Raw genomic sequence first — 17,036 nt, forward strand, 5'->3', positions numbered from 1 at the left:
TATTAATCCAGAGAAAGAATCAATGAAAGAATAGTGAGTGCAGAATACAGATTTATATCTAGGAATTTAGTTTATAATAACCAGAGCATTGAAAATCAAGGAGGAAATGATGTTAGAACATTGAGGTACTCATGGCAGGGTGTGAGGAGTGAACTCTTCAAATTATTGCTTAATTTAAAGCTTTCTAAATGTTTTATGAAATCCATGAAGTAAAGCCTTAAATATTTATTTTTCCCCAGAGTTTGTTTTACCCCCTAATCTTGGCAGGATATTCCTATCTTGCTTAAGGAGAATATTATAGCACCTGGAGGCAAAGATGCATCCTAGTAACCCAGCACTGGAAGCCAAGATGGAAAAGATCTCCACAGCCACCATGACCTTCCCCTTGGAGCTATTATACACAAGAAGGAAGGTGATCCAGACACCGCAGAACACCAACATGCTGAATGTCAGGAACTTGGCTTCATTGAAAGTGTCAGGCAGGCTTCTGGCCAGGAAGGCCAAGGTGAAGCTCGAGAGGGCCAAGGAGCCCAAGTATCCTAAGGATAGTTAGAACATGACAACGGAGCCCATATTGCACACAATGATTAGGAGGGTAGCTCTGAATGTGTATCCATGTCAACAGAAGGGGGCGAGGTTCCCAACCAGACAGCACAAGAGAGTCACTTGAATCAATGAGCAGATGGGAATGATCAAATTGGGTGCCCCTGAAAGCAACCACTGCCTCATCTTTCTTCCTGGGGTTGTGACCTTGAAAGCCAGGACTACAGTGATGGTTTTAGCCAAAATGGTGGAAATAGCCACAGTGAACACGACTCCAAATGTCATCTGTTGGAGGATGCAGGTGGCAGTGTTGGGATGGCCAATGATGAGGAAAGAGCAGAGGAAGCACAGGATGAGGGAGATGAGCAGGATGCAGCTGAGAGCCCGGTTATTAGCTTTGACTATGGAGGTATCCCTATACTTCACAAAGACGCCAAGAACTACAGCTGTGAGGACAGACAGACAAAGGGCAGTGCAGGCAAGGACCATCCCCAGAGGATCTTCATAGAACAAGAAGGTCACAGCCTTTGAGAGGCAATGATCTTGATCACTATTTGGGTACTGAGGGTCTGGACACTTCATACATTGCTTCACATCCAGCAAGAAAAGCAAGGTGCCATTACCTTGGGTTCAGTAATTCTCTTGATCTCCCTAAATATTTACATGTGGTCAAATTTCTATAATTTGACACCAAATCAAGGAACATTACAGAGTGAAGAATTCTGAGTTAATGCTGTCTAGTGTTTCTTAGTATATCAAGGACCAATGAACCTAACATCACCTCTTTTGTTTATCTTACATATGCAAAGGAACATGTTCTTTCATATAAACAAAAATTACACCCAACTATTTCACTTAGATATGGGCAGAGTAGGACATATCCTGGATTCATTCACTCAAAAGCAAGCGTTTATTGATAACCTGCAGTGACCTAGAGAATGTCCCAACTGTTGCACATATAGAGAGCACCAAGGCATAAACGCTCACTTAAGAAGCTACAAATTTACATTATTTCTGTTATCCACATCATTGCAAACCTACGTCCTGTTCATTATCACTTTCACTATGTTGTTCCAATTTGAATAACTTGTATTTTAACAGAATAACTCCCTAATGAGTCTCCCTGTCTTCTGTCTTGAAGCCCTCTCATCTCTCATCCATTCAATCACAGGTATTATTGTTTCTATTATTTAAATCCCTTCATACTACTTCCTTGATTCAAATGCCACAATTATTCTCATGTTCTTCTAGATCAGTGATTCTCAGACATTAGCATGCATTAGAATCATATGCGGGGCTTGTTAAAGCAGTTTGCTGGTTCCCCACCAGAGTTTCTGATTGGGAAACTCAGAATTTACATTTCTAACACGTTCTCCAGTGATGTTGATGCTGTTGGTATACGTACTACACTTCGAGAATCACTGTTCTAGATTGAGTCCTAACTCTCAACCACGCAAAAAGCTCTGTTATTATCTACATTCTACCTACCTCTCCTGCAGCACTTTTTTTTTTTTGAGGCCGTGGAGTAGGGAGGCTAAAGAAACCAATTCTAATGTGTACCTGTGATACTCCAGGCAATTTGCTTCATATAATATCTCCCCTTCAATTTTCACAGAATCTCAGGAGGTAGGTAGATAGAAGCAACCACTTTGCAGAAGAAAACTGTTGAGGCTTAAAGAGCTGAAGTAACTCACCCGAGATCTTGGAGGTAGGTCGAGCAGGGCTAGATGTAGACTCGTGACCAGGGGGCTGAATTAGGGTGAGCCAAATAGGACACCCACAGGGGCAAAATTCAAGCAGGATTCTGTTTCAGGTGCCAAGCCTGCCCCTGCAAGACCCCGAGTGCCTCGTTAATGTTTGTACCTCCTGCACCTCACTTTCCTTACCGTTGTCTGGGCCCTAATCACGTTTGTCTGATGCCAAAGCCTGTGATCTTTCCCTTATACACATTTTGCTAGTTTTCATGTTCATTACAACCTTTTCTCTTAAAAAGCTGTCATTCTCTTAGAATTACAGGGTTTAGAGAAATTTCTGTATTTTGATATTTATCTCAATATGAATTTCTCAAAATTTAATTTCATAAATTTATCATCAAAAAGAAAACCATAGGTCAATCTCATTTATAAAATGCTAATAAATTTTAAATAAAGCCTTAGAAAAGATTAATCAAGTACATTAAATAAATAGCACACCACAGCCAACCGGGACTAAAATTTTTAAATGTTTTCTAACAAAAGAACTTGAAAGAACATTAGAGTCAGGCAGACCTGAGTTCACAGTAGTCCAAATATTGGCAAGAATTTTATACTGAATTATAATAAACAAAAGCAAACCATAAAATTTATGAAGCTTTCCTCTTTAAAAAAATTATGGTACTATTAAATTGAGTGGAAATTACCTGTTTCCTGAAGGTTTAATGGAATCTTCAGCTCAACTGATCAGGACCTGGTGCCCTGTTGGGTGAGCAGCCCTTTGAGATCCTTCATTACTATCAAAACCTTGAAAGAAATCTACCTTCAGTTCTCAGAATGCTCCTTTGTCCTCATACCTGTGTGAATCACACTTGCGTTCTCTTCTTCCTGAGGCATCATTTCCTCCCTTCTCCACGTAACTAACTATAAACACCTGTGTCTAGACTGAGCTTGAATCATCTCACCTGAGTAGCATCCCTTGCCTGTGTCAGGACTATTGACTCCATATTTCCCCAACAAATAATTTTAGAATACTTTTGTATCAGACTTGTGCACTTGCAGTTTATTACTAAATATTTTAAATGCATACCTACATTTTGGAATATTTTTCTGCCATAGAGTTAATACGGTTATTATTTGTCCATAGAAAAGTTGCTGCACTTTTGTGTACTTATTTATAGACTGGACTTACACAATTGTGGCAAAATGATCAGTTTTGTCTTGTTTTTAAACAAGAGTGCTTTAACGATGGTGAAGAAAGAGTAGTTTTTAATAACCTTCAATATCTTAAACGGGGTTTTCACCCTAATCACTCTCTTACATAATTATTTTCTTGGAATTGATTTTTCTTACAAATGAAATTTGAAATGATTTTGCCTGATTTCAAAATGAGGGTTCTGGCATTGTTTCTTATTTAAAATTTCTTTAAGCCTACTAATTATTTCTGAGTAGATTAGGATGTTTCCAAATTCCAAATTTGTATTCTGTAAAATAAAGAGATGTTATATAGACAGGAAGGGGAATCTGTTACAGAGAAAAGAGGAAGGTCATCGAGTAAAGCAGACAGAAATAAGAGGAGTTAATTAGTGAATTCAGGAAAAATTCTACTTTACAGCCTGATTTGTGGATACAGGGAGAGAAAACTGGCAGAACTTTGCAGTGTTCGGTGTACTTTTGATTCCAAATGTGTGTGAAGCCCAGAACATAGTAAAAATCGGATCAAGCAAGGTAAAGGGCTCTTTTTCAGGGCACAGGATCCACTGCAAGCTGCTCTGGCAATGACCTCCCGACTGATGACAATGAGCTTCTAATGAGAAAAACGTGCAAATAAAGCCAACACTAATTCGAAGTGAGCTAGTCAGCAGCCAAGTTTGCAAAGGGTTCATGCTGAAGAAGAGGTTGAGTTTCCCTGAAAGGATTCATTTGAGCTTGTGTTCTCCTGAGAGCTCCTGGGTACACACCTGACCTAACAGTCAATTACCCGAGAAGTAAGTCATATCCATAACATTTTCTATTTTACACTGTCATCACTGCTTGTAAGCAAACTTCAAGAGGCATGGGGTAGGAGCATGAGGAATTCTGCTCTTGAGGTATTCTACATCAATTTGCCAGAACTGAGCAAGTTAGACCACCTACTGCTTTTTATAACTTTCCATGCTTTCACCATTGGCCCGAGGGTGAGCCCAGTCAGGGGGTTTAAAGAAGTCAAAGTTCATTCTTTCATTTAATCAAGATATACACCTCTCCAGAAGTTTGCATTTTGATGATATAATTACCATGCAGTTCTTCTTAAGGTTATCCCGAGATATATTGTACATTGCTACTATCCGAACGGAATATTTTATTTCATCTACTTGATTATTTTTATAAAAAGAAAAATCATGTATTTTTATATATGTATCTTGAATCAGGAGATTTTACATGAAAGTTTTAGCAGTTATACTGTTTCAGTTGATTCTCTGGAGTAGTTTTGGTACAAAAGGATGTACTTTAATCTCTTGTATTTTCCTTTTCTATAAATATGACCCCTTTTGTTCCATGCATTGTTGTGATGCTCAGAACTTCGATGTTAAATAACAGGAAGGAAAGTGACCAATTTATGTTTCCACAAATTTAATTGGTGGGGGGTGTTTTCCCTCTCTCATCATTTAATTAGCTTGTCTGTTGGCAAATCCAAAATACTAGCTATGGTGTGAAAAGTCTCCAGTACAAGACTGTTGTCACTTCCCATCATGGGGTCCCACCATCCCACCCTATACTTGCTGTTTTTCAGCCCCATTAGACTTCTTTTTTTTTCCAGGTCCCTGAAGAGTGGGAAAAATGTACCACTTATTTCTGACAAGGAATTCTTCCTCCCTTTATTCAGCTGATACAATCCTTTTCAACTTTCAGAAGTCAATAATAAAACCCGGGGCTTCCCTGGTGGCCCAGTGGTTGAGAGTCCGCCTGCCGATGCAGGGGACGGGGGTTCGTGCCCCGGTCCGGGAGGATCCCACATGCCACGGAGCGGCTGGGCCTGTGGGCCATGGCCGCTGAGCCTGCGCATCCGGAGCCTGTGCTCCACAACGGGAGAGGCCACAGCAGTGAGAGGCCCATGTACCGCAAAAAAAAATAAAAATAAGATAATAATAATAATAACAATAATAATAATAAAACCTGCACACTTTGTGGAAAATTCTCTGACCTCCCAAAGTAATGTTAGATCCTCCCCCACATTTTTGTATAGTGGCCATGGTCCGTGTGGTCAGCTCTCATGTTCATCTCCTCTCCTTGACTCTGAACTAGCAGAGCACAGGCATGATTGAACAATGAGGGGTACCGGAATTTATCCTCAGCACATTGTACAATACAGGCTCACAGCAGCAATACAGGACGTTTTTTCATTTGTGAAATCACACAAGATATTTCTGATTACTTATCTGTGTTATGAATGGTGCTAGGCACGTGAGAAAGGAAGCAGGATAAGATACAACCTTCAGTGTGATCAGGGTTTGGTTGAGAGTAACATGTACAATAAAACCAAGATACTCATAATACTGTGTATTAAGTTTCCTGGTAGAAACAAACATAGGTCCTTCTGAGATGGTCCTTAAAAATATTTTCTTGAGAAGATAATGCTAAGGGTCAAAAAGATGAGTAGGAATAAACCAAAGAGAAGAGTATCCTTTCATAGGGATATTAATTCATATCCCTTTCATAGGGATTAACTTTAATAGTGAAATTGCTGAGTAAATGAGGGAACTTGAAGATTTCAATCATAGTCTAGATCCTTTGCTTTTGGGGGACAAATAAGAATGTAAATGAAAGGGTGAGGAAGGAAATTCCTCCTGATCGGTACCTGTGTGATTGGAAATCTCCTTGTCTGGGCAGTGCATGCAGTCAAAGTAGCAGGCAGCCTGTCCCCACTGGGGAGCTTTCCTCCATCCAGGGCCACTGCTTTTGCTGCACACAGAGCAAGGAGTCTTGAGAAATCAGAGGAAAGTCTTGTTGAAACCTGCACATGTGATCTATTCCTGTGTAACCAGAGTATTTCAGGGACAACCAACAAGGTTTACTTTGAAAAAGGAGCCCCTTCATTGACTGGATTGGATGCTCTTCTGTACTGCATGACACTAACTCTACCAAATGTTAGGAGCATATACTTGATTAGATGTATTTTTCCCAAATCCGTTAGGCACTAGCAAGGGAAAATTGCTCAAATTTGAAGGAAACTTAGAAAATCACTCAAGTTAGAAGGGGGCGCTCGGCTTCTCGTGTTGACCTGGAGGAGGTCACCAAAGTGCTCATGACCCAGCTCTGTTCTAAATACCTAAGCGTCATAAATATCCAGCAACCAACCTCTTTAAATCTGATGGCCCAATCGATCAACTCTTCATAGATGGAAAAATCTTGTCCACGTGGAGCCTGTGGGACAAACTGTCCTACTTTCACCTGAAGCCCAAGTCCATCGGGAAAGTTCCAAAAGTTGAGAATATCATACTGTTTCTCAGAGATTCTTTGCTGATCCAAATATACCTGGTCCCTAGCACTGTTGTTAAAGTGGATGCTCTTCAGAAAGGAGTGGAGCTGGAAGAGATGTGGTTGGTTGGTAGAAAGAATTCTGATGAGGACACACAACATCTGTCAGCTGTATGACTTTGGAAAGACTCTTATCCCTTTTAAACTTCAAATTTAAAAAATTACTCACTTTTATTATAAAAATCAAATGAGGTAATTCCTATGAAAGCAACTTCATAAACTATAATGACAGTATATATATCTATGTAAATGTATATATTTAATATTATATGATATGTATATTAATTGCATATGTGATATGATATATATAGTACTATATATAGTATATACTATCAATATATATATGTACTTAGATGAATTTTGTAAATTAACAACTGTAGTGTCAAACCCAACATAGGTATTTTTTGTCAGTTACTGCCTTGATGAAGTGCTTGAGAACATGAGAACTGAAAAATATCTATTCACACAATTCAGAAAATATTGACCAGAGAGTCAAATTCAGCCTCATTTAGCTATCATTATTAGTGTCTTATAACTTCACTTTACTCATCGGCAAAATGGGGATAAAATACTGTCTAAAGTAATTATACAATCATATACATATATATGAATTACATAACACACACACACACACACACACACACACACACACACACACACATATATGCATAAGATAAAATTTTTGAATTTGCCAATATAGTGCCAGACCTGACACAGGCATGTCAAGAACTCTTGTTCTAAAAATTTCACAATTCGTATGGAAACACAAAAGACCCTGAATAGTCAAAGCAATCTTGAGAAAGAAAAACGGAGCTGGAGGAATCAGGCTCCCTGACTTCAGACTATACTACAAAGCTATAGTAATCAAGGCAGTATGGTACTGGCACAAAAACAGAAAGATAGATCAATGGAACAGGATAGAAAGCCCAGAGATAAACCCATGCACATATGGTCACCTTATCTTTGTTAAAGGAGACAAGACTATACAATGTAGAAAAGACAGCCTCTTCAATAAGTGGTGCTGGGAAAACTGGACAGCTACATGTAAAAGAATGAAATTAGAACGCTCCCAAACAACATACACAAAAATAAACTCAAAATGGATTAAAGACCTAAATGTAAGGCCAGACACTATTAAAATCTTAGAGGAAAACATAGGCAGAACACTCTATGACATAAATCACAGCAAGATCCTTTTTGACCCACCTCCTAGAGAAAGGGAAATAAAAACAAAAATAACAAATGGGACCTAATGAAACTTAAAAGCTTTTGCACAGCAAAGAAAACCATAAACAAGACAAAAAGACAACCCTCAGAATGGGAGAAAATATTCGCAAATGAAGCAACTGACAAAGGATTAATCTCCAAAATTTACAAGCAGCTCATGCAGCTCAATATCAGAAAAACAAACAACCCAATTCAAAAATGTGCAGAAGACCTAAACAGACATTTATCCAAAGAAGATATACAGATTGCCAACAAGGATGCTCAACAACACTAATCATTAGAGAAATGCAACTCAAAACTACAATGAGGGCTTCCCTGGTGGCGCAGTGGTTGAGAGTCCGCCTATCGATGCAGGGGACACGAGTTCGTGCCCCGGTCCAGGAAGATCCCACATGCCGCGGAGCGGCTGGGCCCGTGGGCCATGGCCGCTGGGCCTGCGTGTCCAGAGCCTGTGCTCCGTAGCGGGAGAGGCCGCAACAGTGAGAGGCCTGCGTACAGAAAAAAACCCACAAAAAACCCTACAATGAGGTATCACCTCACACCAGTGAGAATGGCCATCATCAAAAAATCTACAAACAATAAATGCTGGAGAGGGTGTGGAGAAAAGGGAACCCTCTTGTGCTACTGGTGGGAATGTAAATTGATACAGCCACGATGGAGAACAGTATGGAGGTTCCTTAAAAAACTAAAAATAGAATTCCCATACGACCCAGCAATCCCACTACTGGGCACATACCCTGAGGAAACCATAATTCAGAAAGAGTCATGTACCACAATGTTCATTGCAGCTCTATTTACAGTAGCCAGGACATGGAAGCAACCTAAGTGTCCATCGACAGACGAATGGATAAAGAAGATGTGGCACATATATACAATGGAATATTACTCAACCATAAAAAGAAATGTAATTGAATTATTTGAAGTGAGGTGGATGGACCTAGAGCCTGTCATACAGAGTGAAGTAAGTCAGAAAGAGAAAAACAAATACCATATGCTAACACATATATATGGAATCTAAAAAAAAAAAGGTTCTGAAGAACCTAGGGGCAGGACAGGAATAAAGACGCAGATGTAGAGAATAGACCTGAGGACACGGGGAGGGGGAAGGATAAGCTGGGACGAAGCGAGAGAGTGCATGGACAAACATATACTACCAAACATAAAATAGATAGCTAGTGGGAAGCAGCCGCATAGCACAGGGAGATCAGCTTGGTGCTTTGTGTCCACCTAGAGGGGTGGGATAGGGAGGGTGGGAGGGAGACGCAAGAGGGAGGAGATATGGGGATATATGTATATGTATAGCTGATTCACTTTGTTATAAAGCAGAAACTAACACACCATTGTAAAGCAATTATACTCCAATAAAAATGTTAAAAAAATGGATGAGAACCAGTGCATTATTTCAAAAAAAAATTCTAAAACTGAGAGGGTTTAAGTGAGTGTCATATGCATTTAGTGTTGAAGCAGTGACAGAAGGGATTGAGGAGGCACTTAATCTGCTTTTTCATCTGATTGACCATATTTCTTGGATGATTTCCCTTCTTCCCATCATGTTTTTCAAAAACACCTGGGTAGAGAAGGGATCATGGTTTGGGGTAACCCTTTATACTCATGATATCACTCCAGCCTTAGTATTTCTTACACTCTGAGTTAAAATTCAGATTCTTGGGCCCCATCCCAGATCCTCTAGGTTCAGTGTGTTGGTGGGTGGAGTCAGACTGTATTTTTTTTTTTTTGGCTGCCCCACGTGGCTTGTGGGGTCTTAGTTCCCCAAGCAGGGATTGAACCCGGGCCCACGGTAGTGAAAGTGCTGAGTCCTAACCACTGGACTGCCAGGGAACTCCCACAAAGTCTGTGGTTTTAACAAGCCCTCCCAGGTGGTTCATATTTATACCCAAGCATGAGAACCATTTTCTAAAGAGAGAACTGGAATCCATGATGAAAAAGTTACTCCATCCAGAGCTGGAAAGTACTAAATGTTGGAGCGGCAGTTGGAGCTGGGCCAGTGGTAATGCAAGGGCTATGTGTTCTGTCCACTCGATCACATTGCCTTTTGGGGCTGTGCCAACTCAGCAGGGCCTGATGGTTTGTGAGGACTTGTTGGGAGAAGATGAAGAGGTACGGAGATGTAGAACCTTCTCCCACTTGTTTCTGGCAAACAAGCACTACATGACCACTCGCCTGCTACTCTCACCAAACCTCCAACAGCTCTGAAAGGGAACTCCTGCTGCAATCAATCCTGGCCACTCTACAAGATCATCAAGTCAATTAGCTCACCTGGGGAAAATGTGGGTTAGAAATATCCAACAATTCTTCAAAATCAGAGGAATAGAATAATGAACTAATTATACACAGTTCTACTGAAATTCTTTGCTTAAAAAAAAAACCCCAAACTCCATACTTGTAGACAGTGTTAAAAAAAGGACATAAATTGTTTCCCATTCTATTTATCTGTGCCCCCCAACCCTGTTTCCATAAAAACATATTAAATCCAAAACTTACAAAAATGATTTCTGGCTTATAATTTAAAGTGAATCAGTGAGAAAGGTATAATGACATAAATTTATGAGCACCTATTAGAAGGGTCTGGAATTATGCATTTTATGCAATAAAAGGTGCCCTAAGGAAGAAAAAAGGAGAAAAGGGGGAGAGGGAGACACTGGACAGAAAGTGATCCTAGGAGTCCCTGGGCCTCAAAGCCTGGAGCAAAGTGATGACCTGTGACTCTCCAGGCCTGATTCAGACTGTGGACCTGGATACCTGGTGACATCTGGGATCCCTGGAGGAATAAGCCTCCAAAGCTTTACAATAGATGACTTCTTCCTAGGAAGCTCTGGGCTGAGATTGTCTTCCACACCACAGGGGGCACCTCATCATAACAAGTCTATCCAGTGGAAGCTTCCAGAATACTCACCCCCGCATTTTTCCATACTTTTAAAACAATTTCTTGTCAAAATCCCAAACACCCTGTAGGGGAAACAGAATTAGATTATTAGTCTAAATGTATTGAGCCCTACCTTTAACCGGGACAAAAATGACGTGAATGCCATGAAATCAGTCTTACTATTTTTCATGGGAAGTTGAAAGGAAGCTCTCATTCAGGGATGTCTTAGGGGAAAGGAGGGTAAATGGAGGATGTATTTGAAATGGAGAATTTAGTCACTCTTACCCTTGTCTGTAAATACTAATTACTCCTTGTCTTTCTGAGGTGTTTTTGCTTGTGCATGTGTGTCTCCAAGATCTTATAACCCTCTGAGATAATCCTCCAGGGAAACATGAGAGAACTGAAGCTGAGAAAAAGTAAGAGTTTCCTACGCACACTTTGATCTCCTAGTTAAACATCCTTTTCGTTCATCTCTTGAGCCCTTTCTAGAATTCTTAAGAATCAGGAAGTTAAAGCACCAGTGACCTCTAGTGTCTAGCAGATTTAAATAAGTCTAAGGCAGGTGTGTTGAGTGAGAAAGTGAGTGAATGAATGAATGACAAAGTGGACTCACTTTCCTGTTTTCCAGCTCAACACTGAAAAGAAGGGGAGATGCCACAAGTACACTAAGGACAGTGCAATGAAAACACTTGCCCTGAGTTTTCACCTTAGCGAATAAAAAAATCTTGTTGTAAAGTTTAAGTTGTGCTATTTTAACTAAAAGAAAGTCTAAGGAATATGAATCTTGGTGTCCATCAACTAAGGGGTTGACCTGAGAAAGCTGGAAAGGAAATTTGCTTTTTCAGAGGGAAATAAAATTCAGGAAGTTCTTAGGCAATAATGAGACAATTTAGGCCTCTGATGGGAGAATTAGAATCTGAGGAACAAGCCCAGGGCTGCAGGGAAGGAAATTTGAGGCAGAGAGCAGCTGGCACGGAAGTGTCTGCCTGATTTCTGTCTGGATGTGAACTTGAAACCTTCCATCCACGGGTCAGGCCATGGGCAAAGCATTAGAACTGGATTAACCACAGAGGTTCCACTAAAATTCACAGTCCATGTCTCACCTAGTACATTCCGTTCCCTGATTTAAATTTCTAATAATTTCATCAAATCATCTCCTTTTTTAGTGATTTTGTATAGGTGATTCTGCCTTTGTTTAAAAAAACCCCACACAATTCATTTAGTGGTTAAATATCTGAAGTTGATAAACAACCAGCATCTTATCTCAGTTATACTCACTCTCTGCTCTGACTCACCCATGAGGCGCCCCTTTGAAGGCCGAGAATCAAAGCAGAAAGTTCTTGCTCCATCTCTCAAACCCCCAAAATGTCCTGAGTAGCAATGGAGCGGAGTCACAGAAACAACTGCAGGACTTAGCAGGTCTTGAGAGAATTCGAGTATGTGCCAACTACCTGATGAGGAATACTCGGACTGCCTTAGACAATGAAGTTTCCATCAATCCAGAACGAAGAATAAAAGAACACCCAGAGTTTATCCTACCAACAGGAAAGTCTGACTCTCGTTTACACAGCTAATGAGCCATAGTTACACAGCTAACCCCTCCATGCTTTTCTCCTAATGCTAAATAGGACTGATCCTTCTTGGGAATCTGAATCTGGCAGAAATAAAATCCTCTTCACAATACTCACAAGTTGGAACATCAAATCCCGTGCTGAATCAGCTAGAGAGCTGGGCTGTCTGACTGAGGAAAAACTGAGGCTCCTAACAGCTGACAATAGACAAAACTGGCCATGTGCTGGGTGGGGCCTATGATGCTATTTCTGAAAAGTGTGAAACCTCAGAACTTTCTCCTGAGAAGGTATATTTTTGGGATGGAACTCAGCTTGGATTTGCAACCATAAGAATCAAAAGAGAGAGTTCAAACAGCACATAGCTTACGGTAGGACAGAATATTTCCAAAATAAGGCAGAGGTGTTGGCCCAGGAATCCCCAGCTTCTTAAAAAGTCCATGTGAGTAAGTCCCATATCTATAAAGAAAGAGAAAAACCAGGTCACAGGAGTTGTGGAATAAGTGCTGGAGCTGGCCAGTCACTGACTCAGAACTGGAACAGTCAACCTTGGGAGGTAACATGTGGGTGATAAATAATATCAGCAACTCCAAAAGCATATTTTCTTCACTCATCACTTCCTTCCCCACCTCCACTGTGAGACCCCCAGAAGGTAATGATGATTAGCTAAAAGCAGCTGAAGTCTCCATGATCTCAATCTGAGATTGAATACTTGATAAATGTTCCCAAATTTGAGTGTTCCTGAGAAGCTGAGGCTGGAATTCTTCCAGAAAATTCATTCATGCTTATTTAGATTCTCATTCTAGGTTGAAAGGGGAAACATTTTTTTTCAGTTCTGATAATGAATCTTGCTTAACTTCGTCCACTCAATAACAGTTACTGAGAGCCGAATGTGACAGTGTTCTTACAGATTGCTTGGAGACTTGCTTTTCCTTACCTCTATGCCCTGACCCCATGTTGGGATCTGATTCTTCTGAAACCTATTTACAGAAATAGGCCTTGGAGCAACCAGTGTTTTTATTTCTATGGAATGCAAACTGCATTCAAGGATTCCATTGCCATCGTGGAAATATGAGCCCCTTTCAGCTACACCCAAGTCTCTGTTGTCATGCAATGTGGTTGACGTGGGCTACAGAGAAGGGTGATTAACCATATGTTCCATGAATGAAACTGTACAAAGGAATCAATGACTAAGGGATCCATTTCCAGGTCATTCCCCCATCATGGTACCTGGTCTTCCAACCAGTGACACTCACCTGCTAAGTGTCCCAGGCACACTCATTTTTTGGAAGATATCAGTAACAAAGCAGTTACTTTACTGTCTCTCTGTGTTAACTGTCTCCACAACCCAGTAAGTTCTGACACTCCCTGTGACAGACCTGCTGGCAACACATCTTTACGTTTCCTGTGTGGAATCCCACAGCTGGGGGTTTTGAAATCTTGCAAGCATTCTCATTCCTGTGTTTCTGAGAGATAACAGAGTGGAGGAGAAGAGAAGCTGAGCAAAGAGATTGCCAGCAAAGGTTTTAAACATGAACTTGCTAGGCCCCCAAGACTAACACAGTAGAGGCAAATTAGGAAAGTATGCTATGGATAAATGGTTCAACATGCTCTACAAGCCATTTTCCCTAAAAGATAAGGGGCTCTTCCAAACTTCAGGTACCTTCCTGTGGATAGCAAAAGATGTATCATGCAAGATAGAATGAATAAGCATAAAATGTTCTGGAATGGTTGATTAAGACTTTGTCTCTTCCTGTTTGGAGTTTAGACTTTACGGTAGTACAAGACTCAAATATTCTCTACAAATCCAGCAAACCTTATAATACGTGATAAAATAAACCCCCCAAATTGCGTGAAAGGACGTGCCGGTTGGACAGGCCCAATAGGTACTTTGGCCAAGCCCCGCTGGGTGTTTCTACCCTTCCTCCAGAGCAGTTGGTGGAGGTCTGAGCACCAACTGCCAAAAAAGGGGGTGGCCTGGGCTATTCCACCCAGGTCCTTCCTTTGCCATCACAACCAGGGCAGATCAAATTCTGCTTCTGACCTTTCAATGGGTTACATGAATTCAAAAGTGATGCCAAGGGCTTCCCTGGTGACGCAGTGGTTAAGAATCTGCCTGCCAATGTAGGGGACACAGGTTCAAGCCCTGGTCTGGGAAGATCCCACATGCCACGGAGCAACTAAGCCCGTGCACCACAACTACTGAAGCCTGCGCACCTAGAGCCCATGCTCTGCAACGAGAAGCCACAGCAATGAGAAGCCCGCACACCGCAAAGAGCAGCCCCCGCTCGCTGCAACTAGAGAAAGCCCACATGCAGCAACGAAGACCCAGTGCAGCCAAAAATAAATAAAGAAATAAAAGAAATAAATAAGAGAAAAAAGTCTCCAAGTATTAAAAAAGAAAAAGAAAAAGTGATGCCAAGCAATTGAGCGACCGTGTCAGAACACTGATCCCAAGGAAAGATTTCGTCTAGTGTCTAAACTTACAAGGCTCCACATCAAGGCAGAAAGTGGGCTCGGTGAATTCTTTGCTTTCTTTCCAACTTCCCTCTTTCTGGTAGAGTAATGCTGCTTTGGGTAAAAAGGAAGGGGCTAACAGTAAAGCCAATCATTTTTATAGTCTTTACATTTTGTTGGCATTAAGGAGAGCTTTGCCTGCAGCTACTGACTCTTGGCTGCATCAGTATCTTCTAAGGCTGCAGGAATGTTTGCTTCATGGTGACATTGTCTAGTGCTGGACCCGCTGCCAGACGGACAACACAGTGTGGCTTAGATGGTGTCCCTTCCCCCAGGCCTCAAGCAGATGAGATGCTAAATCTGCTGACCCGCTGTGGAACCAAGGGAGGTTTGCTCTGAGGAATGAGGAATATTCTCCCCCTTCATCCTGACCCCACCTGGATGCCTCTCACATCATCACTGGCTTCCAGGCACAATTACTCACCTGCCCTGAGAGATTAAAATAACCTGTTGTCAGGTATATTTAAAACAATCTGTATCATAGGTGTATATACATACTTTACACTAGTTTCATTTTCCTCACTTTGTTCTAGAAGTGTGAGTTTATATACCTACCTTTATGGTAAAAAATACTGAACAGCAGCCCTCTTTTATCCCCCCCAAAAATATGCTGGAAATAGTTTTACATCAGTAAAAAAAACTGGTATTAAATAGAATGAAATTAAACCATATCAATTAATTTTATAATGTTATCAGAAGGAAAATTTGTCACCACAATGCCTTGAATTCTCACCCATCTTTCAAAGAAGCGAAATGAGGTATATATTATCTATGTTCATGTCATCATGATTTCCTACACTCAATGAAACTGAAATGGAGAAAGAGGTCAAATGTGACATGGAGGAGGCTTTCCCTACTCACTCTGCTCTCCTACCCTGCTCCATGATGCCAAGAAAGGAATTCCTCCGCTAGGTGGTTTGGATTCGTCCTCCTGTACTGTATTAAAGGGAAATAAATATTTTAAATACAAACTGCCTTTTAGGTCTCATGCCTTTGCAGACTGTTAGCAGACTTCAGATCAAGGTGAAAATAAGTGTATATACTAATGCTAACCCTCCCAGAGACTGGAAGAAAAGGTGAAGGAAATGACTAAAATTTCCAGATTTCTGCCGTGACTCCTCTGATCTAAAGATTCCTCATTTGGGGCTAGATAGTTCTGCATAGTACAGGGTGGGGGACTTAAATCCTAGGAAGGGAGTGCAGGTGGGCACAGAAAAGGGGGAGGGCTGAGTCTGAAGAGAAGCGTGATCAGTCTCCAGCCCCACCCCGAACAAAGTCAGGGTACACCAGGTGTCTTGTGTAAATGATACCTGTGATGGGAAGGAAGGAAGAAGGAACCCCCAAGTGGCACAGGGGCCAATCCTTCTAGAGGTCTTTTGCAGCAGACACAGAACCCAGAAGGTGAAAGTAATGAGACAAAAACCCAAGTTCCTTCTTCCTGCCTCCAGAATCCCGAAGCTTGGGAAGGGGTGAGGACTGCACTGCACATGGGCCAGTTGTTTCAAATCTGCCTTTGCTGGATTCTGGTTGGTTAGTCTAGGTCTATGCAAACTGGCAGTCAATCAGAAAATCATCCACAGGAGTAAATAATTGTCATTAAATCCTCCTAACTACAATAATAGGAACTTGGGGGTCTGGGTGGGCGTTAACTCCTTCAACAGATCTGGGTAAGGTCAATAGTAAACTTTTTGGTTTGTAGCACACAATTATTAAGCAACTTCCCCTCCATTAACTTTGATCTTCAAACAGTAAAGGGAAAGGGGGACACGATTAGCACCCCAAGTCCAAGGTTACAGAGGAGATGAGCCTGGACAGTTACTCACAGATTGAGGAGCATCACGCTGGTTGCCAGGAGAACCCAGGTTTCCATGGAAAAGCTTGGGATCAGGAGCTTGGGATCAGGTCCATGGCCACTTTCCTCCGTGATTCCCTCCTCTGAGTTTCCCTTCAGCTGCATGTGCTGCTCTTTGCCTGCCTCTGAGTGTGGAGCTTCGGTCATGTCAGGTGGAGATTGAGCGAGGCTGGAAAGTTTATGTGCTGAGAAGGGAGTGGAACTGGAGCTGCAGCCAACAGAAGGGCCACCTGTGC

The 17,036-nt window shown here is 41.4% G+C and overlaps 1 protein-coding gene across 1 annotated transcript; it reads right to left on the reverse strand.

Annotated features, from left to right (window-relative positions):
- Positions 1-225: 225 nt before the first annotated feature.
- LOC307063080 (vomeronasal type-2 receptor 116-like) lies at positions 226-16,947 on the reverse strand (the record flags this gene model as incomplete). Its single annotated transcript, XM_079719064.1, is given in 6 exon segments — positions 226-549; positions 553-599; positions 602-662; positions 664-1,131; positions 2,238-2,292; positions 16,772-16,947. Coding segments are annotated over 6 exon segments (1,131 nt in total).
- Between the last annotated feature and the right edge of the window lie 89 nt (positions 16,948-17,036).

Source organism: Hyperoodon ampullatus (assembly GCF_949752795.1).
Source record: "Hyperoodon ampullatus genome assembly, chromosome: 14".
NCBI classification, from domain to species: Eukaryota; Metazoa; Chordata; class Mammalia; order Artiodactyla; family Ziphiidae; genus Hyperoodon; species Hyperoodon ampullatus.